This window comes from Stylophora pistillata, chromosome 4, assembly GCF_964205215.1.
Source record: "Stylophora pistillata chromosome 4, jaStyPist1.2, whole genome shotgun sequence".
NCBI lineage: Eukaryota > Metazoa > Cnidaria > Anthozoa > Scleractinia > Pocilloporidae > Stylophora > Stylophora pistillata.
In genome coordinates, this window is record NC_142522.1 from 28,660,767 (window position 1) to 28,682,367 (window position 21,601).

At 38.2% G+C, this 21,601-nt stretch overlaps 1 protein-coding gene and 1 long non-coding RNA gene across 3 annotated transcripts; one reads left to right on the forward strand and one right to left on the reverse strand.

Annotated features, from left to right (window-relative positions):
* Positions 1-3,148: 3,148 nt before the first annotated feature.
* Positions 3,149-7,246, reverse strand: LOC148733212 (uncharacterized). The gene is made up of 2 exons (XR_016000699.1): positions 6,644-7,246; positions 3,149-6,016 (listed from the first exon to the last, which is right to left on the reverse strand). It is a non-coding gene; the product is annotated as an uncharacterized LOC148733212 (long non-coding RNA).
* A 3,207-nt stretch (positions 7,247-10,453) lies between these two features.
* Positions 10,454-21,463, forward strand: LOC111328902 (uncharacterized). Of its 2 annotated transcripts, none has more exons than XM_022933434.2 (9): positions 10,454-10,608; positions 13,833-13,991; positions 14,680-14,756; positions 14,983-15,097; positions 15,965-16,007; positions 17,107-17,154; positions 18,511-18,624; positions 19,306-19,372; positions 20,237-21,463. In XM_022933434.2, exons 1-9 carry the CDS (start codon positions 10,566-10,568, stop codon positions 20,441-20,443), a joined length of 873 nt encoding a protein of 290 aa, XP_022789169.1. In that variant the 5' UTR covers positions 10,454-10,565; the 3' UTR covers positions 20,444-21,463. The 2 variants fall into 2 exon arrangements, with proteins under 2 accessions (XP_022789169.1, XP_022789168.1); XM_022933433.2 differs by lacking the exon at positions 10,454-10,608 and adding an exon at positions 11,038-13,173.
* Positions 21,464-21,601: the final 138 nt, after the last annotated feature.

Here is a 21,601-nt window from a genome sequence, read left to right on the forward strand (position 1 = left end):
TTAATATTAGGTAGAACTTTTTCAGATGCTTATTTGACTTTGAATTGTTCAAGTTCGTGTGTAATTTATTTCTCAATTATGGTGTTGAATGCTTCTTGCAAATTAACCCACTCAAATAAATTAATATGACAGCCAGAAGCTTAAAGAGGGAGCGCTCAATACTGATGAAAATAAAACAACAATTTTAACATATTAAGAAAATAGGAGAAAATTATTGTAGTCTTTGAATGAGGACTTGATTGTGGGATGAGTGACGATTTATTTATTATTAGATTTTCTATTCATGAGAATATATTGGTGTAGGTTGTAAGTCCTGTCATAGAATTGATCTTGTCCATCACAAGTGGTTTGAAATTCTAATTTTCAAATGAGGTATGACACATGAAATAGCCGTAATTTTTATATTGTTATGTTCCACCTAGAGGTTGCTCTTTGTTACTGCTTTTGGAAGAAGAGTTAGATATGGAAATGTGTCTCTTGATAGTTATTAGGCTCAGAGGTCGGTTTAATGTAAAAAATATCAACTATTTGGTTTTTTTGATCGTTTATTTTTGTACTGAGTATATCATTATTGTTACAACTTGATTCTCCAACGGTCCAGAGAGGAAGACAGACAAAGCCGTGGGCAGAACTTTCTGCCAGGTTGCCCAGTGCTAGAGTCTTGGAGTCACCAGGGGACAGACCAGGCTGCTTTATTTTGTTGTTGTTGTTTTGTTTGTTTGTTTTTTTTTTCATACAGAAGTGGGTAAAGTCGGAGGAAAGGTTGCGAGACCCCTCTTAGCTACTCCTTAGGTTACGGTGCGACCGTCTAAGAATCAATTTTAATTATTTCACATCTGATTGTAATATCATGTTAACTTTATGTAGATACATCGTGTGATAAACGTTCGAGTGTGAGAGGATTAACTGGTCATCGGGAATGTGTGAGTATCGCGCATATAATTAAGACACTTTGACATCGCTATTAGTTATGCTTGGTCTGGGTGTAACCAGAGGGTTGGTAACATGTTTGAATGTGAAAACGAGTTCTTTTTGGTGAAGTTTTTAGCAGGTTCTAAAGGCTGCGCTGAGAACCTTCTTTTGGCTGAGTGTCACATTTTTTTTTTTCGGTCATAGGAGCGTTCAAGTATTTAGTGCTTAATTGTAGTTTGAATTATAATTAAGACAATATTAATGAGTTCGTTTGAATTAAAAAAAGGTGTGCTTTAAGTGATGTCATTCTGATATTTTTCTAACACATAGCCAGTTAAAATGGGCGGGAAGATGGGAAAAAGAAAGAAGACGGTACCGACCAGTTTCCCTATTTAATGCTTCCCACAGAAACCACTTTGCAATGATTCCTTAAATGGCCTGAAGTTGACCCTTAACACAAATACGTGGCACTCGCTTGTCAGTCTTGGGAAACATCTTTTAGCTATTAATCAGCTCCCTTCTTGCAGCAGACATGCTTACCAATAGATAGGGTACCAACATCCTTAAAGAGAGACCGTAGTACACTCCCTCTCTTCCCAGATATGACACACCGGAGGAGACAAGGCATTCGAGAGCGTGTAATCATTGTTATTACGAAGGAAAATGCAAGGGTCCTATAAGATTACTGGGGTGATAGGTACCATACAGGCGAGGGCTTCCGTGCAAAATTACTTCTTCTATCCTTATTTTGCATCAGTTTTAATAAAAAAGGTTAAGACCTTGTCTTTTGACCAAGTGGCCAACACTCGAAACGTCCGCTTAAGAATCTCATTGAGGCAGCCAATTTACATGATCAACTCACCTAATAGAATCAAAATATCTTGTATTGCCCCCTATGGACGCAGCCTGAAATTTCTTTAGAGAATTACCACCTTATTTCATTTGAAAAATGATCTCATGTTTTCAGACGAGGTAAAAATTGTGTTACAGTGACTGGGCGAGCTAGAGGATACTCTTGTGGTACGAAGTACTCAAAAAGATGATAGATGCCAGTCCCAAGTTTTGGACACAGTGCCCGATCTCCAATTTTGGCCACTAGTGACCGATTTGCGATTTTGGTCACTGGCGGCCGATTTGCAATTTTAGCTACTATTGGGCGTTTTGCAATTATGGCCTATAGTGGCTGATCTGCAATTTTGGCCTCTAGGGTGCGTTTTGCAAATATGGCCACTAGTGTCGTTTTATGCAATTTTTGCCACTAGAGGCGGTTTTGCAAATATGGCCACAAGTGACCATTTTATGATTTTGGCCACTAGTGGCCGATTTGCAATTATGGCCACTGGCTACCAATTTGTGATTTTTGCTGCAAGTGGCCGATTTGCAATTATGGCCAATAGTGGCCGATGTGCGATTATGGCCACTAATGCCCGTCTTGTGATTTTCGCTTGTAGTGGCTGTCTTACAATTTTGGCCAGTAGTGGCCAATTTGTGATTTTGGCCACGAGTGGCCGTTTTACGATTTTGGCAACTAGTGGCCTACTTGAGATTTTGACCACTAGAGGCCGTTTTGCGATTTTGGTCACTAGCAGCCGACTTGCGATTTTGACCATTAGTGACCATTTTGCGATTTTGGTCACTGGTAGTCGTCTTACGATTTTTGCCACTAGTGGCCGATATGCCATTTTGACCACTAGTGGCGCATTTGCGATTTTGACCACTAGCCAGCTGTTTTGCAAACGTGGCCACTAGCGGCCGATTTGTGATTTTAGCCACTAGTGGCTGTTTTGCGATTATAGTCACTAGCGGCCGTTGTGTGATTTTGGCCACTAGTGGCCAATTTGCAATTTTGGCCACTAGTGGCTGATTTGCAATTTTGGCCACTAGTGGCCGTTTTGCAAACATGACCACTAGTAGCCATTTTATGATTTTGGCCAATAGTGGCCGATTTGCGATTTTGGCCACCAATGGCCGTTTTACAGTTTTTGCCACCAGCACTAATGGTGGATTGCAATTTGGCCACTAGTGGCCGTTTTGTGATTTTGCTCACTCGCGGCTGATTTCCAATTTTGTACACTAGTGGCTGATTTGTGATTTTGGACACTAGTGGCCGATATCCGATTTTGGACACGTGTGACCGATTTTGGACATTAATGGAGGATTTCTGATTCTGGATACTAGCGGCTGATATTGGATTTTGGACAATATTGGCCGATTTCTGACTTAGGACACTAGTTGCTGACTTTCGATTTTTGTAATTCAATACAAATTATACAGCTATAGCTATTGTTATTGTTGTGAAGACAATTATTTCTTACCATCTAATTGTTGGTCGAGTGTAAAGTAGTCACCACATTTTTTAATCTTCTTTCTTTTGTGGAACTGGGTACTCATATATGTGGCGGATACTCTTATTTATTTATTTAATATTACAAAATCATTCCACAAGAATACACAAACAATTAGTATTAATTACAATTAAGGTTAATAAAAACCATAAAAAGAAAAATTGTGGAGGAGACAATCAAAAGCATTGACGCACCATACAAGGGATGCCCCCTCTAATTAAAAAAAATTTAACATAGCAAAACTATATAGAAATATAAAAATAGATGCCTTAATTATCCCTACCCTTAATAAAACAACATTCTTTTTAAAAGTTTCAATTCTATCTGATTCTCTAATGTGATTAGGAAAGCTATTCCATTGACCAACAATACGGTTAAAAAAACTATATTTGAGACCATTAGTTCTGCTAAAATTTGGCACGTCCTGTGTGTCATTTTTCCTCAAACTATAAGCCATGCTTCTGTCCTTACAAAATATGAGCTTATTGGAAATGTCTATGTCATAATGGCCATTAATTACATTGAACAAAAACGTAATATATCTTATTAACCAAGCACGAGGGCCGTACTGGGAGAATATTGGCCCGAGGTCTTGACAGTACGGACCTCGCACATACAAAAAAGACTGAGGGCCGATATTCTTCCAGTACGGTCCCGAGCAAGCTTGGTTAATAAGAGATTTATTATACGACTGAAGTTCAAAGCGACACAAGTGCGGTATCATTCGGGACCATTCGGGACAGTGCCCGGTCCAATACTTAGAGAATATTGGACCGGCAATAGAGCATTTTGATTGGTTGATTTTAGTTATTGGCCCTCTGGCTGCCCGAGTCGTGTAATAACATCCCTTATGAACCTCCTATCAGATAATAGCAACAATTTCAATTTAGATAGTCTAGTACCATAATCATCATCAGACCTAGTGATCCATCTGGTACCTGTTGGCCGAACAGCCTCCAATTTGTCAATGTTACGTTTAGTATAAGGGTTCCCAGTTTCACATGAATATTCCAATAAGGGTCTTAAAAGACTACAATAAAGTGTACTCTTGGTTTCAACATCATTTAAGTCCCTACAAGTCCTTTTTACCAACCCTAAAACCCTATTGGCCTTAGCAGTTATTCTATCTATATGCTGGTTCCATGAGAGACCACTAGCAGTAAACAATCCTAAATCTTTATAAAAATTAACACATTCCAAAGGTTGACCCTCAATGTTATACTCCCCAACTAAGGGTGCCTTTTTCCTGGTTATTCCCATGATCTTACATTTCTTAGTATTAAGGAGGCCATCTAGTCAGATTTTTGCAATGTAGTGAGTAACTTTAAAGAAACAAAACTCTTTAACAATGTTATAGAAAACTATGAAATTTTGCTCAGGGCATCCCTTCAGAAAGATCTATTCAGGAAATTGAAATCGAGATGAAATGATTAACCCGTCGCTAATTATTAACTTCTGAACTTCATATCATAAACTGGGGATTGCTGTCTGCCCCAATACTTTTTTTCCATAGAATTCATAGAAAATGGTTGAAACTTCTCAGGCACAACTATCATGGATTAAACTGTGATCCTATGGAGCAGATTTGGGATAGGGTCTTTGGTGCTACCATGCCAACCAAACACTTCCATATAAGGATGTTGATCTAATATCTCCTCGATTATTCAACTAAATCCAATTTTGCTCCATAGGATCACAGCTTACTTCAAAAGGATAGCTTGTGCCAGATTTCACCAAAATTGGCCATAAAATGAAGTAAAAAAATGGTGGGGGCAGATGGCAACTACCACGAAAGGGAAGTTTTGAGAAAACTGCTGTTAAAGTTGACACAAAGAAAAACCCCTCCTTTATCCAATGCAATATCAATTGAAGGTGATTATAGCATCATTCAGCACCAAAATATCACTCTCCAAAAATTTTGAAATGAAAAGAAAAGAAAACTAACTATTTTGAGTCAGTTTTACACTCCTGGCTCCGGTTGTTCAAAGGGCGGATAGCGCTATCCAACGGATAAATCACTATCCAGCAGATAAGTGTTACCAAAACGTACTGCGCTATCCACCGGATAGGGATTTATCCACTGGATAGCGTTATCCGTCCTTCGAACAACCGGGGCGTGGAAGCTAAAAATTAAAGGTTCCAGCCTCATATGTTGTGCCCTCTTTGTTAAGTCTCATGATTGGCAGAGAACCCTCTCCTAGACCAAGTTCCATCAAAACTAACTGGTATTTCTCCTATGGCAGTGTCAGAATTTACCACTCCATCTTCCTCAAGAGCAATCTTTCTGGCTTCTTCACTGTTACTCTCTAGCATTTTGCATACAACATCTTTAGTGCTTGAAGCAACACATCCTCATGACTGTACCAAATCAATTTAGACATTGTTGAGGACTTTGCAAAGTTTTGCAATGCCTTCCTTTCCCACTCCCATTTCATGGGAAGCATATACTATTCGCCTGTTAATATCCTTTCCCTGACTTGATCTCGGAACTCTATCGGCAACATTGTGACATCCGGCGGCAAGAAATTCTTTCATGGGACAGCTATCGCAAGTAGCATACAAGCTACTTCTCAGACCAATCTGTCGCATCCATTCTCCACTAACCGGATAGAGGCTAAAGGAAATTTGTAACGGCAGGCGAACATCAAGGCCGAATGTATTGCCGAGAAAATCGCGACCGGAGAAAAATACCAGAACGGGTGGAACTTTACAGAGACCGAAGCAACATTCACATCACATTCATTAATTGATCTCGTAAACTGGAATAAACAATGAAGGACTAGCGTAAGGCAGTTGCACAAACAAACGTTACAAGGCACAAGCGATCGACAAATGAAAACCCTCAGAGGCAACAAAATACAACTAAACAGGCTAAATGCAAACAACCAGAAACGAGCGGAACTATAGAACTAATATAAAGAAATCGACTCAGATATCCACGCGGCCACGAGGTCGCGGTACGTAAAATCACAATGATCACACATAAAATGAATAATATATTAATTGAACTGCGAACTGGGCTAACCACAAGCAATAAGGATAAATTACAGATAAAACGAACTTAAATATCTGTCCCGCGACACCGTAAGCCGTTATAATTTCTTTTTGTAGACCACAGCAAAAGATGTCTACTCCACACACACGCTTCGCATGTACAAAATTAATCACATCCAAAAATAGCCAATGGACCTAACTGTAACGTAAAGCCCTGTCACGCAAGTGACGTGTGTAACTGTAACTTAAAGCGCCGTTACGCAAATGACGCGCATCAACAAAATTAAAAAGATAATCATATTTATTTTTAAGTTTCACATAGCCTGAACAAAAAAGTAACAGTTTAGAAAACTGGCTCAAGAAGGTCTGTATGAAATTTTACATAAATTTACCTGAAGCACAATCTTGGCTTGCAGAGTGAACCCTCTCAACCAGCTCTCGAAGACTTTCCATGTGCACAAGCCGATACTCCTCGGCCACTGGCATTTCATGAGGAATATCCTCATCAGATCCACTTTCATTGTCACTTTCCTATAGCTTTTTTGAAGAAACAGAGGCACGAGGCTCAGGAATTTGCTCGCTTACGTACCACGCCATACTCACCAACAAACGTGATCACCAATCTAGGTCTCTTCGATGCAATTTCCGCGATCTTTCTGTGCTTTGGGATACCTTTGAAAGCCTTTCTTTTCTTACCATTACCACTTTTCTTTATAACTCGTTGTTTTACACACTTTTCTTTATAACTCGTTGTTTTACACCAGATTTATTTCCTTTAGGCATGATTATTCGATGATAAACAAGCTGAAGTAATTTAAATGTGTCTAGATTACATAGCTGGCAGAGTCGCGCAATCAAATTCATTATGCGTAAGCGTGCTCAAAATCCCGATAGTGCACGCTGATAGCGTCAGCAGATCCGACTTCGCCAGAAATTTTTTTTTTTCGCGCGAGCGGCCATTGTTAGCGCTGGGAAAAATAATTTATAACATAGCACGCGCGCTAGTCCTATCTAATTCCTATTGCGTCAACATGAACAAAATCTTTATGTACGCACAGCCGTGCTTAATAAAATGACGTGTGCAGTTTCAAAATAGCTGCAAAATTTCCGTCGTGTGAGTTCCTTAAGTTAAAGTTTCGGAAAGCGATATCAGTAAATGGAAGACCAACCAAACTTTTCTTTGGCTTTCCACCTTCCCGCAAGTAGTCAAGCCAATAAGCACAACGAAAATTAAACGAAACACAACAGGCCCGTTTCCCGATTTATCGGAACAGGAATTGGAGAAAATTTTTAGCTGAAAGACATTCAACAGGAACTAAGAAGACTACAAATGGGTCTGTGGCGACTTTTAAAGGTAAACGTCTCTGTTGATGACATTTTTTTTGGTTACATTTGTTAACTCTACCGAAAACCATTTAATTACAAAATCAACAAAACAATCGGAGACGCCAACATTTTCGGGCAACTTTCATTTCAAAAATCATTACAAAAACGTCATTCAGCGCCCAAACTGTTTTCGTATGTTATAAAAGAATTGTTTCATGCTTAGCGTGCGTATATCGAGTTATGGATGCACGTGGGGAGTTTGGAGGGCACGAGAGAAGTGTAAGAGTTGCTCGAGGCGCAGCCGAGAGCAACTCTAGCTTCTTGAGTTGCTCGACAATAATGGATACAAACAGAAACTCGGCCTACTAGTCCGAAAACAAAGACAATGTTTCGACCTTTTCCCTTGGGCTAGAGTTCTTAAATGAGGCAGAAAAAGAGAAAAACAAAGCAAAAGGAGACTCGGCATCAGCGCCGTCACGATTCACTTCAACTGTTATTGTTTACCGCTTTTCGCGTCGGATTTGATGCACAATTCCACCGGCTATGTTCTAAAACAATTGGTTCATGCTTTCAGCTGTGCACTATCGAGTTATGGGGCACGTGGGAAGTTTGGAGCGCACTCAAGAAGCTAGAGTTGCCCTCGGCTATCGCCTTGGGCAACTCTTACGCTTCTTCTTCTCCGAACTTCCCGCGTGCTCCATAACTCGCTGGTGCACGCTAAAGCATGTACCAATTATTGGGGAAAAGACTAATGATCGATAGATGGGCTGCGTGGAGCGTTTACTGAGGAACCAGGCCTTACAATGTTAGTTTAAATACAGGAATCGGATAGGCACCCCTGGAAACGGAGTTCTGAGGGCGTTGAATCGAGAAATCTCGAGGAAATGCGTCGATTTTAAATTCTGTTTCCATGCAAACCGATCAACAAATGGTGGACACAGTTGCGGAAATTGCGTTTTTCAAGCTTTTACCGATAAAGTTCATTTAAAAAGACTTCAAAATCTTAAAGTAGATAGGTTAAACCATCGATTTAAACCAAAAACCAAAAAGTGGTTGGATGACCAAAAATTCGCAAAAATCTGACTAAGCGGCCCCCTTAATTGGTATCTTGTTCATCTCAAACCAATCTGATATTTTATCTATGTCACTTTGAAAAGAGGTCAGATCTTTTACCAGGGGTAATTAGTAAGAACAGCTCATTATATGCTGATGATAGCAAAATATATAGTTATTAAAATAAAATAACTATATATTTTGCTATCATCAGCATATAATGAGCTGTTCTTACTAATTACCCCTGGTAAAATAACTATATATTTTGCTATCATCAGCATATAATGAGCTGTTCTTACTAATTACCCCTGGTAAATCATTGATGTATATTATGAAGAATAATGGTCCCAAAAAAGAACTCTGTGGGACACCACAGGTTGCGGTTAACCAATCGAAAGCTTCTCTCTTGACGACTACACGCTGCTGACGTTCTGTCAAATAATGCCTACACCAGTTGAGCAAGTCTCCGTGGACACCATATTTGTAAAGCTTGGCTAAAAGAATGTCATGACAGACAAGTTCAAAGGCCTTTGAAAAGTCTATAAACACTACATCGACTCTTATATCCAAAACCTTGAACCATTCATGATGTAGCAAGAGTAGTTGAGTAGTGCAGCTACGACCAGTGAGGAATTCGAGATGGGATTTCGTGCATAAAACTGATAACTTGATTGTAAATAGCATTATACACAATTCTTTCGTGACATTTCCCAATGATGGATAGAAGCGAAACGCCTCTATAATTTTCTACAGGCTCACGATCACCAGCCTTATGAATAGGTGTGATATTAGCTGATTTCTATGATTTAGGTAGACAGCACTGTTTGAAAGATAAATTGAAAAGCATACTCGGAGGAACTGCCGATTTATCAGCAGTCTCTTTAAGTAAACGAGCAGGTATATTGTCAATCCCACAAGACTTATTAGCATTAAGACCTTTGAGAAGTTTTCCAACTTCTTTAGTGTCACAAGCCACATGGTTGGTAATGACATCAGTACTTGGATCTTGTAAGTTAGTTTGTATTGGGGCTGGTATCCCAGTACTCTGTTTACAAAAAACTGAGTGAAAGTGAATCTTAAATAAGTGAGCTTGCTCTTGAAGTTTTCTCGCAGATCTTCTGTTGTAAGTGTTTACATCTGGAAGCTGTTTTGATTTTACCTTGATTGAGTGGTAGCTAGCTCCAAAATCGTTTCGGGTTTATGATGTGGGATGCAGCAGAAGTAGCCACATGCAGTCTGAATTGCCTTTTATTTACTCATAACAGCTAGTACTGTTGTTTTTCTTTACGTTGTGTCCGAGAGGAATATACATAACTAATCGGTAATGACTTCTGAATGGGTCAGACGGTTCAGAGGTGTCAACGTGAAATCAGAAAATCCTAGATCCTGATACTGACGCCCTAAAGGGCTACATTACGGTGCACACGAAAGAAACACGTTTTTTAGTAGCTATTTCAACCTTTTGGGGGAGCGGGAAGGAAGTGGAGGCGCATATAACGGCAGGTTAAAACAGGTGTCCCAAAACCAAGGTACCTTAATCGTTCTGAAAATCAACAAATGTACTTCTTTTTTTTTTTGGAGAAAAAATGTTTTCGAAGAGGAGTGGGGTTCAGCAATCCACGGATATTTTTTCCCTTTTGTTTTATTATTTCCATAGCCATTAACAGCTTACGACGAAGTACACGTGTTTTTCCAAGGTTTTCCCTACGGAAACGTCTTTACTCTCGATCTCGAGAAATCTCTCGAATCGCAATGCGTTCGTTTTGATCTCTCCCCAGACTCTCTCGCCAAATTATTTAAGATGACGCGTTTGGATCTTGTGACCCCGTTGACACGGCCCACTAGTACCGGAAGTTATCGGAATGTATCGCTAGGCGCCTCCCTCGGCCAAATACGTTAGATAAGCCAATCTGAGCCTACTGATTTCCTCGAGAAATGAATCTTTTCCATGGAAAAGAAATCGTGGACGCTCATATACGTGAGTACGCACACAATCATACAGTACAAAATGCATTGCTTACGAATGAAATGAAATGAAATTATCTTAATTTACACAAATGCATCAATTTGGTTATTGTCTACAATAGGAAAACTACCCATCAATCCTAATTTACAAATGAATATTAAATATTATCTATGATAAAAGGGCGTTCAGTCCTAATTTGTAAATATATAACAATCATCGTACAATGATACAATTAACTATTTGAAAAATATAATCGATAATCTTTCAATAGAGGTTTTGCACGGCAGCCATGTTGGATGGCAGGAAGAATGAAGATATTTTGTATAAGAAAGAAATTTTTTTTCCCATGGGTTAAATAATCTATTGCTCCTGCCATCCAACATGGCTGCTGTGCAAAACCTCTATTTCCGCGCTCTTAAACATAGCTAGATTATTACAATTAGTGATAGCAGTCGGCAATGAGTTCCACTTAGTTACTGATCGGTACAGAAAAGATCGCTGCCCAGTAGCAGATTTTGTATTCTGGAATATCTAATTTGTTCTTATTTCTAGTATTTCGATCGTGTACAGTACTGAGCCCTATAACCAGGCTGGAACAGAGATATCTATAGGCGCTAGTCCATTAACACATTTAAACGTGAGAATGCCAACAGTATATTTCAACATACTTCTAACAGGAAGCCAATTTAAGTCCCTTAGGACAGGTGTTATGTGTTCGAATTTTCTCGAGCCTGTGATAACTCTTGCAGCAAAATTCTGGACACTTTGCAGTTTGGAGACGTTCTTCTTTTATGTACTGGACCATACAGGAGAACAATAAAACAATCAACTAAATACCAAAGCATGGATAACATTCTCTAAAGACTTTGAGTCAAAAAGATGTTTAATTCTGTTAATCTGGCAGAGGCTAGCAAAACAAGATGAGACAGTGTTCATAATACATTCATCAAAGCTCTGCATTGTGTCCATTTCTATGCCGAGATCCCTTGCTGAGTTGGATGGAGTAACTTCTTTGCCTATATAGTAAAGTGACATGAAAATCTTTGGGGAGTCTTTGCAGGATCTGGTGATTTCCCATGACTAAGAGTTTAGTCTTATCAGGGTTGATAAGGAGACCATTATAGCAGCACCACATAGCGATCGATCTTAGCTAGGTCTTCCTTTATCAGCTGCACCACTGCAGTAGCATCTTTGACAGGAAATTACAAGTGCAGCTTTGAGTTGTCAACAAATGATTCCAATGAGCCACTTTCTGGGACGGTAGGTAAATCATTTATGTATAGGTTAAAGAGGGCTGACCCCAGTATCAAGCCTTGTGGAACTCCATAACCTCAGGCCGAGGTTCGAGGTCTCAGAACCAATCCTGATGTACTGTTGACACCCAGTTAGATAACTTCTAAGCCATTCTAATGCAGTATGACCATGCAACTCCAAGAGCCTGTAGTTTGGAGAGAAGTCTGCTGTGGTCAATACTCTCAAAGGCTTTTAACAAATCCAGTAGGACCACAAGGGTCAATTTCTTCGAATCCATTGCTTCTAGTACCTTATCCATCATCATAACATTTAGTGTTTCGCACAAGTGTAATTTTTTATTGCCACTTTGATGTTCAGTGCTCAAGGCACCTGTTGTTATTCATATAGGTGGCTAGCTGGTTCAGAGCTACTCGTTCGCACACTTTGGATGCTACAGGCAAAAGCGAGACTGGGTGATTATTCGTAGCAATCTCGTGGTCCCCTTCTTTCAATAATGGAACAACCTCAGATTTTTTCCAAGCTAACGGGAAGACTGAGGTCAATAAGAAACGGTTAACAATAACTGTAAGAATTGGAAGAATACATGGAAGAGCATCCTTAAGTACAGATGTTGACACTTAATCGTAACCCAGGGCTTTGTTTGACAGTAAAAGACATCACGATCTTTTGAATCTCCTTACTAGACACCGGATGGAAACAAAACTTGTCCACTTCTGAGATTTCATTATCTGGAACAATGGCCAATAGAGGGGCCAGATTGTGAACGTCCAACAGGGACCGGGAAGCCTCAGAAAAAATTTGGGATCGGTAAATCAACTTTAGGTGATTATATCTATGCCTTTAAGGCATGATACAAGACACATCTACTACAATTGCTTTTAAGCAAGATCGAAAGGGCTGAAAGTATTTCTGAACTCTATAAAGAAATAACTTTACTAGACTCTATCAACTGGATTGCCAAGGCATGTTCTGAGACAGCCCCATTGTCACTTACAAAGTGTTTCAAAACCACTGGCCTTCCTGTGACTGACAAAGAAGAAGATGACTACAAAGATGAAGACGACAATTCGCTGTCGCTTCTTGCTCAACAGTTGAGAGTCAATCAGTCAATCTTGCAAAACATTGAACCACCAACAGAAGAAAACATTGGGGACTGGGAAACAGACCTGATATCAAGCTTTACTGAACCAATGGCTGAAGAGTCAAATGAACAGTTTGTCCATGATGATGAGGAGAAGCATGTTGATGTTCCTGGCAGTAATCTTTCACATAAAGAAGTGCTTGATATAGTCACTAAGTTAAAAAATGTTGTGGTTCATGAAGGTGAGAATTATCTCCAACTGCATGGTTCTAGAGCTGGAAAATTTAAGCAAAAGAAAAATAGTTGAACAACATTGCAATCAGATGCAGTTAACAATGGATTCTTTTTTCCAAAAGCATTGTGGAAATGTAGACAGAGAATCTTGAAGATTCCATGTTTAAATGATTTAAAAGTGGCAATCATATTACCCTGGGTGTAACATTGAATTTTTTTGTACATTTAATAAAATGATGTTGAAAAGCATTGTGATCCTTGTTGTTTGTTCCTCTTACTACTGATATGCTTTATTAGTGCTGGTACTTACAGTTAGACAATACATAATTTATGCAGCATAAAATTGCCTTATGTGTAAAACCTCAGTACACTGGACACTCCTCTGAACCAGACCTTACTTTTGCAAGGGACTTTGCTGCAAATGAGGAAGGGCTCATAGTCTTAATGATTTATGAAAATTTGTTATTCTTTAACTTCTGAATTTTAAAACCAAGTCATAAAAACGTTGCAACCTGCTATATGACTTCCAAATGCAGGCCACCAAATTGGCAACCTATTTTAAAATTCATGTGCTTATTTGCTGAAGTTTTACCCTTTTCCCATGGCAATCAAAATAGCTTGGCATATTACATATGCAAATAAATAACTATTAATTATTCTGTTCCAGATTTATTGCCCTCCGATAAGTTTTACTATCCATGGCCTTCTGCTGAGCTGACTGCTATTTATAGACCATTCTACTTGAATGACCTTGAAGAAGCACTTATTCCATCCCCTGTGAGAAAAGTGGTCTTTGTCCAAGTCAACCAAACCTACGAAGAAACAGGTATATAATAGAACTTTTAAAAATGACACTTTATAGTGTGCCCTCATTAGGCTGTGAATTGTATTTTCAGTCCAATTTTTTTCAGTTTTCTAATTTTTTTCTTTCATTATTCTTTGATGATTTTTCTGATTCTTGATTTATGCTGTCAAAATGAGAATGGTCTATTATATTTCCAGTAAAGTTGTGAGTGCAGCTGCTTCACAGATTCTTAAATGGTTGATTTTTCTTTAATTTTATATTATTTCTACTTGACATGGTCTCAGCCAGTGGACACTCTTATCTACAATGTACTTTGTAGTACATCAATTATTGCCTGTTGGTCAAATGTTTTTAAGTTTGCTTGAATGTCTTTTGAATTGCAATTTTCTTTTTCCATCCTCCCTTGGTATGTTTCTTTTTATTCATGCTTGTTGCATGTGATCTGAGCAATTAATCAATCACATTAAGAGACCTTCAGAAATTTTCTCAAGACTAATTGTAGATACTTTGGTGGATTCTAATATTTGGAATAAGATACAATGATAATTATAATTTTTAATTAATAATTATTACATCTTTGTTCTGAAATAATCCTATATTATAATAATAACTCCACAAGTATCTTCAAAATCTTGTAATCTCATCTAGCTGTAGGAGATTTTGCTTGAATTATTGACATTAAAGGTTATTTATTACTGTTATAAAACAGACTGGATACTAGAAGTGGCCAAAGAAAGTTCAACAATTGTTGGAGTAGTTGGATGGGTTGACCTTACTGATCCAAAGGTAACTCACCCTGCAAACTTTAAAATGTTGTAATATTATCATCTGTAAACACAGTTTTGATCTGATCTTCTGACCAAGGAAACACTTGTTATTGTTGAACAGTAATCTAACTTAATTTTGCAAAACTTTAGTGTCAGTTTGATTTTACAGAAGGTTAGTTATTGCATTAAACATTAATTGCTAAGCGAGAAAAAAACTGGAGACAATTTCTTGTTGGTTTTTAAAGGTTGATGCTGTTCTAGACAAGTATATGAAGCATCCAAAATTTAAGGGGGTGAGAAACATCTTAGAAGGGGAACCAGATGATTGGTTGGGCAGAGAGTCTGTTCAGAGAGGTTTAGGTAATTATTGTCTGTAGGCAATCTTAAATAAAGCCATATGATATTTGAATAATTCATAATTTTTAATTTTTGCAGATTTTGTAGTTTGTCACTATTATGCAAAAATTTGTCTCAGCAGACTGAAAAAATCAGGCCCAAAAAAAAAAAAAAAACTCTGCAAAATTTCCGACTTCTAGTGCAATTAACAATTATAATCGCCGAAGGCGAGGTGAATATTGTCGAATAATCCCTAAGACAAAGTTGAGGGTATTATTCGACAATATTCACTGAACCTGAGGTGAATAATTGTTTTAGTATAACTTCAGAGCTGAACAACAGAGAAATTTCTAAAATCATAACATTTTAGTAACATTTATTAACATTTTATTTTAACATTTTATATAAACCACATGGAGTGGTTTATATAACATCATATAAGGAACCACTTGACCAATCAGATTGCTGGAAACTCTTTGCACAGCTCTGAAATTATACTAATAAAAAATATGACGAGATCTATTTGCTTATTTAATCAATTTGGTATAGGCACTAAGATTCCAAGGTAACAGAAATCAGTTAATTGTATTCATTGATAGAAGTGAGTTGTCACTCCATAACTGATAAAATTTGAAAATTACCAGTATCTTGTTTTCATCCTTGTCAATGCAATGCTGCTTGAAGAGAAAATGTAAAAAATCAAAGTCGATCATCACAAACCACAAAAAGTATTATAAGTAGCATGTCATTTGGTTTAAATGACTGAAATATAATTTTAAACTGCCGTGCAGTGATCTGCTAGAGTGAACATTTAAGATTGGAGCTCTAAAGGTGGAGTCAATTTATCATGCTCCACATTAACTTCTATTGTCTTTGATTCCATCATCTCAGGATTTCTAGAGGAAAGGGGACTGACGTACGATTTACTTGTAAGGTCAGTAAACAGTATCAATAATTTAAATTTCACTATTTTATGATTATTTGTGGATGGGGAGTGAATATTGTTGAATATTCCTGAAATGAAGTCAAGGAAATTATTTAAATATTCTTTGAACCTGAGGCAAATAATTCTTTTAGAATAGTTACTCAGGTGCTTTCAAATTCTGTTGTAAATATTTGTTTTGATGTTGAAACTATTTTGATTACTAATATCAAGAAAAAGAGCCAGTTTCCACTAGAATTTTCTAACTATAGGGTCATGTAATTTGAATTTGATCACCAAAAACTTTGATGTACATATCTTTCTTTTGAAAATGTTACTCCAAACTTAAGAGCATCTTTTGTGCCCTTTGGAATTGGATTTTCTCCACTGCATTTATGACCTCCTTGCATGGTAACACTGACAAAACATAAGGCAGCCATTTTTAATTTAGCACTCCTGTTATAATCACTTTGAAAGAGGTGATTATAGTGAGATATGACACAAAATTCAACCAATCAGAGTGCACGCATCTCTATAATAATTAAGCGGAGCAAGTATACCAAAGTGCCCTAGTCCCTTTCATTCCTAGGACCGTGACTAAAGGGAATTAGTGATCCTTACAATATCATCGAGGAGATTTTAAATGATTTACCACTAAATCCTCAGAGCTAAAGTTTTTAAGAAATTTTTGATACAAAGCACAGAGAATTGATGCTATGATCACAGGGGTGAAAGTGTTATTAAGGCTCAAATGACAACATGAATAAACCACATGCTAGTTTGGTTGAACGTACATTTAGGACTGAGATTGTTACAACTTGCAATGTAACGAAAGTGGTAGCCACACACCCTGCTATCATGTCAATAAAATTAATGGTCATGTAAATGAAGTAAAGGTAGTTCTGTCATGGTAGTTAGCTAGCAAGTTTGGTGCATGTCATATCTGGTGAATAACCCTTGGGTGAATTTCAATGCCACTTAATGGCCAGAAAAGGTAAAACAAGGGTTGCAGTTCCACCTAGCATGTTACATGGCATGCACACTCATTTACATGGTTGTACTCCTGAGAAATCGCAGAAATTTATCAATTTGTTGATTTCTCTTTTCAAAGGACAAAACACTTGGATTTGGCTAATAGTGTGGTTCAAAAGTTTTCAAAGTAAGTCTTGTCCTACAAGTATTTTAACTTGTTTCTTATTGTTTTCTTTTCATTGTTTTCTAATCATTATATATTTTTTATGTTGAGAAATGTAGGAAGTAATTAAATGGGTTTATATTACACTCTTCCTTGCTTGTACAGTGAGTCTATCTATTAGAGGGTCAATTATTTGTCACCTTGCTCTCTCAAATGTATTGCATATGATATTTCTAAATTGCCAGTTCAACTTCACTCCCAATACTACCGATGAAATCATATATCAACTACCGTTTTTTTTTTTTATTTAGATGGACCTATTTTTGAAGGGGGATGTCTTAAGACAGAAGGGCTTATTACTGAGGTTTTGTGCAAGAGCTATATGGCAACACCACTTGAATGCATGCAGTACATTTAACAAATGGCATACACTATTGAGTTATGGATGCACGCGGGAGGTTGCTAAGCACGAAAGAAGCGTAAGAGTCGCTCGAGGCGATAGCCGAGAGCGACTCTAGCTTGTTGAGTGCTTAGCAAACCTCCCAGGTGCATCCATAACTCAATAGTGTACGCTGTGGTGTTTACCATTTGTTTTATAACATAGCATTGATATATTGTAGCTAAAGAGTTCCCTTTTCTTTAACAAATCTTACGCGACCAGAAAAAAACAAGCGCGCGCGTAAAAATAGTCTTTGCATTTGCTCACGTTAGCAGCGTACACCCATGGGCAAATGGGGGACACTAAATTGACCAATCATAGCGCGCGCTTTACTTTGGTTATGTTATAATAAACAAATGGTAAACACCACAGCGTACACTATTGAGTTATGGATGCACGCGGGAGGTTGCTTAGCACGAAAGAAGCGTAAGAGTCGCTCGAGGCGATAGCCGAGAGCGACTCTAGCTTCTTGAGTGCTTAGCAAGCCTCCCAAGTGCATCCATAACTCAATAGTGTACGCTGTGGTGTTTACCATTTGTTTTATAACATAACATTGATACATTGTAGCTAAAGAGTTCCCGTTTATTTAACAAATCTTACGCGACCAGAAAAAACAAGCGCGCGCGGAAAAATAGTCTTTGCATTTGCTCACGTCAGCAGCGTACACCCATGGGCAAATGGGGAACGCTAAATTGACCAATCAGAGCGCGCGCTTTACTTTGGTTATGTTATAATTGTTGTTATAGGCCCTTGAGCTTGGCTTTTATGTTCTAGATGTTGAACTGTTTTGCTCCGCCACTCTGCAGGAGCGTGTTGTAGTCATTTAAACTTTTGTATGGTTTACAAAAATATAAAAATTAAGAAACTGGTGCCTATTTAACAAGGAGATCAATTGAAAAGTTCACTTTTCAACTTTAATTCTTTCCCTTCTCCAATTTTAGCCTTCACTTTGTTGTTGACCACGCTGCAAAACCAGAAATTAAAGATGGCAAGGTAGCTGCTTGGAAAAAGGGAATGGAAATTTTATCTCAAAATCCCAATGTTTTTTGTAAAATGTAAGTAAAGCTTGAAAGGTATATTAAATCAAGAGAGGTGTCTTCGTCTCAGTCACAGGTAACTTGCTGAGACATCCCAGTATCCGGCCATTACCTCTCTTTTTGAACAGTTAGAATAAACTCTGAAAAAACATTTTAGTCGAACCAGTTCAAGTTTGAACTGACTTCTTATGGAAGAAAGATCTATGGAAACTGTCTGCCAGTTTGCTTTGTTTTGAGTTACCATCTTTACCCCCCTTACGTACCATGCCAGCCTCATCATTCACGGTTCTCCTCCAGATTTGATGCATATTGGTTGCTGAGTGTTCAAGGTCTCATTGAGTCAGTGCAACCTACAGTTGCTGAGTATCGTTAGCGGTAATAGACGGGTTTATAACAGTGTGGCCACGGACTAAAGGATTGTTAGAATTCATCCTCCATTCCATTAGTTGGACTGTTTAGGAAAGATTGTTTCGACATTTTTTCTCCTAACAAGCTTTCACAACAGTGGAGTGGAAGAATGTAGCGAGTGTTTTTTTTCTTGACAAGTGTCACTATCAAGTTCTCTCTTTTAATTTATGGCGAGGGCAGGTCAGTTTTCCCTAAAAGGTGCACATCCAATAGAAACCGACTTGCTGTGTAAATCGGACCTAATTTGCGTTAACCTGCTTGAACACCGAGGTCTTTATCCTCTGTTTTCAGATCGGGACTAGTGACGGAAGCTTCTCATGAAAATTGGACAGTTGAAGACTTAATTCCTTACGCAAAGGTCAGTAGTTTTAATGACTTCTTGAGGAAGACCTCTGAAGCTCAGCGATTGGGCATCGGAGTACAAATCTGAACAGATTGTGGTTTGAACCTTAACGGGGAATTTCTTTCTTTGGTATCTTTTATTCGTTACTTCTTCACGCCTGATGTTAGAGTATGGCAGAAGACAAGACTTACGTTCGAGTAATTTTTCGTATTCCCATAAAACTGTATGACAATTCGCGCGTCCTCTTCCTGTGGCTGTCCGTTTGCAGTGTTTAAGTTCTCTCTAAAAAAAATAGGCATACCTTGTGCGGCCATTCAACGGACGCGAATGAGTGACAAAAAAGCCTTTTGGTCGAGTGCGTTTTTGCGGCTACTGTAGCTCTGAAAATAGAGAAGCTATGTATATTTACCTTCTCTTTTCGCCAATTCTTTAGTTCCCTTTGAGACGTATATCACGTCAAATACACATGCACCGCTATGCGTTGTTATGCGTCATCTCCACATCGTGCCAGTCTTCCCAAAGTTGCTTAATTATCTCTTACAACTACCGCCAGTTTTCTATCTCTTGGTTAACCCTTAATCTAACTGCCAAATTAGCCAAGCCCTTATTAAATGTCGTAGCCTGACTGGGATATGAGCAATTTTACTGGTTTCTTGCCGTGTCGGTGGACAACTGAAATGCGCCGTTGATTGTCAAGCATCTGAGAGTTGATAGACACTGATCAGTGCCTAGGCAGACGTCAGTTTGCCCCCACTAAGCTTAACTTTTCTCAAATTTTGCAACATCACTTTATTTAACTCCATCGATGTATAGTTTCAAGTTTACCGATTGATGTAAAATACAATACAATTTTTTGTTTTTCCCCTTACTTTATCGTAGCATGTGACTTCCGTATTTGGAGCGCACCGATGCATGTTTGGCTCTGATTGGCCAGTTTGCACGATGGCGAGGGACGCGTCATACCAGAAAACTTTTCAAGCTTACCTCCATTGTGTTTCACATCTGACGGAGGAAGAGAAGCAGGCGATTTTCTGTGAAAATGTAGTGAAATTTTATGGACTTACATCTAGTAGTTATTGCAAATGAGAAGACTTACCATTTCAATTCCGTCAGTAGTGTCCCATAATCCTTTCTTCAAACTATTTCGAGCAGTTTTTTTAAGTATCACTAAATGTGAATTCTATGACTAACAAAGCCTGAAAGATAAAGGCGAATTAGAAAGAATAATTAAGTCACTACACGAATCTAATTAGAAATTTCAGTTGTCCAAAAACCACACTCCTCACGGAATTGTTTTCTCTCTAGTACCTATAAGTGATGGCATTTTAGCTTCAAACAGACGTGTCAGGTCATAGTAGTTTGTACGCAGCTTTCTAGATTTTAATTAGTACTCACGAAGGTACAATGCACAAATAACGCGCAAGGCATAATTCTTATAATGTGGATTTCACATTCACAGTCTAAAAATTGGTTTAATTGTTGGCCTTAATCTCGTTACCACAAGCGCCGCGAGAGTATGACCACAATATCATCCTTAATTAAGATCAGCTTTTGTGTTTTATCTGCTTTTTTTCAGTAGTTTATTATTAATTTTTTTTTAACATCTCTAATTTAGTAGACATTTGTATGATGAAGGTGTTTTGCTTTAACTATTTAGTATATGTGCTATCTCCTTAAGTGTATTTAGCTTTCATCCATCCATAACTGCTCTGTGGTAGTTGCCAACTCGAAAGCTTGGCTCCTTTGGCTACTACACACTCTTTCCACTGCTTTGTGTAAATTCATGTATAGTTAGAACTCTCTACTTTTTTTTTTCTACTTTTTCTCTTTCTCGTTGTTGTATTTTTAGTAGAATAAGTGTGAATAAAAGAATGAATGAATGAATGACAGACCACGAACGAGAGCAAGACGCATTGTAGGCAGAACACTTCTTACGTCACCCATTTTAGAGAAACTTATAAATAATGATACATAAACATAATTGAAAAACTGAACAGATAGATTGGTACCGAATATTTAAAGAAATAGAGATGAAATTGTAGCGAAATGAGTAACGGAAGTAAAAGAATTATAGTAGACTTCAATAAATAAATTCCATTTAATTCATCACAGCTGACCTCAAAGGTGGTAAGGACAGAAAAGTGGCACAAGAGGCGCAGCCGAGTGTGTGTCCTACCGCTTTGTGCTTCCTCAAATATTACAGCCGGCGGTTTTCTTTGCGGGGGGAGGGGGGCAAATACCCGC

What these genes read in the sequence shown, in the direction of transcription:
- LOC111328902 (XM_022933433.2), top strand. Translation starts at nt 13,041, where the DNA reads ATGGCTGAAGAGTCAAATGAACAGTTTGTCCATGATGATGAGGAGAAG. An exon ending in CCAAACCTACGAAGAAACAG is followed by an intron (nt 13,992 to 14,679) that starts GTATATAATAGA and finishes GTTATAAAACAG; the next exon opens with ACTGGATACTAGAAGTGGCC. An exon ending in CCCAATGTTTTTTGTAAAAT is followed by an intron (nt 18,625 to 19,305) that starts GTAAGTAAAGCT and finishes CTCTGTTTTCAG; the next exon opens with ATCGGGACTAGTGACGGAAG.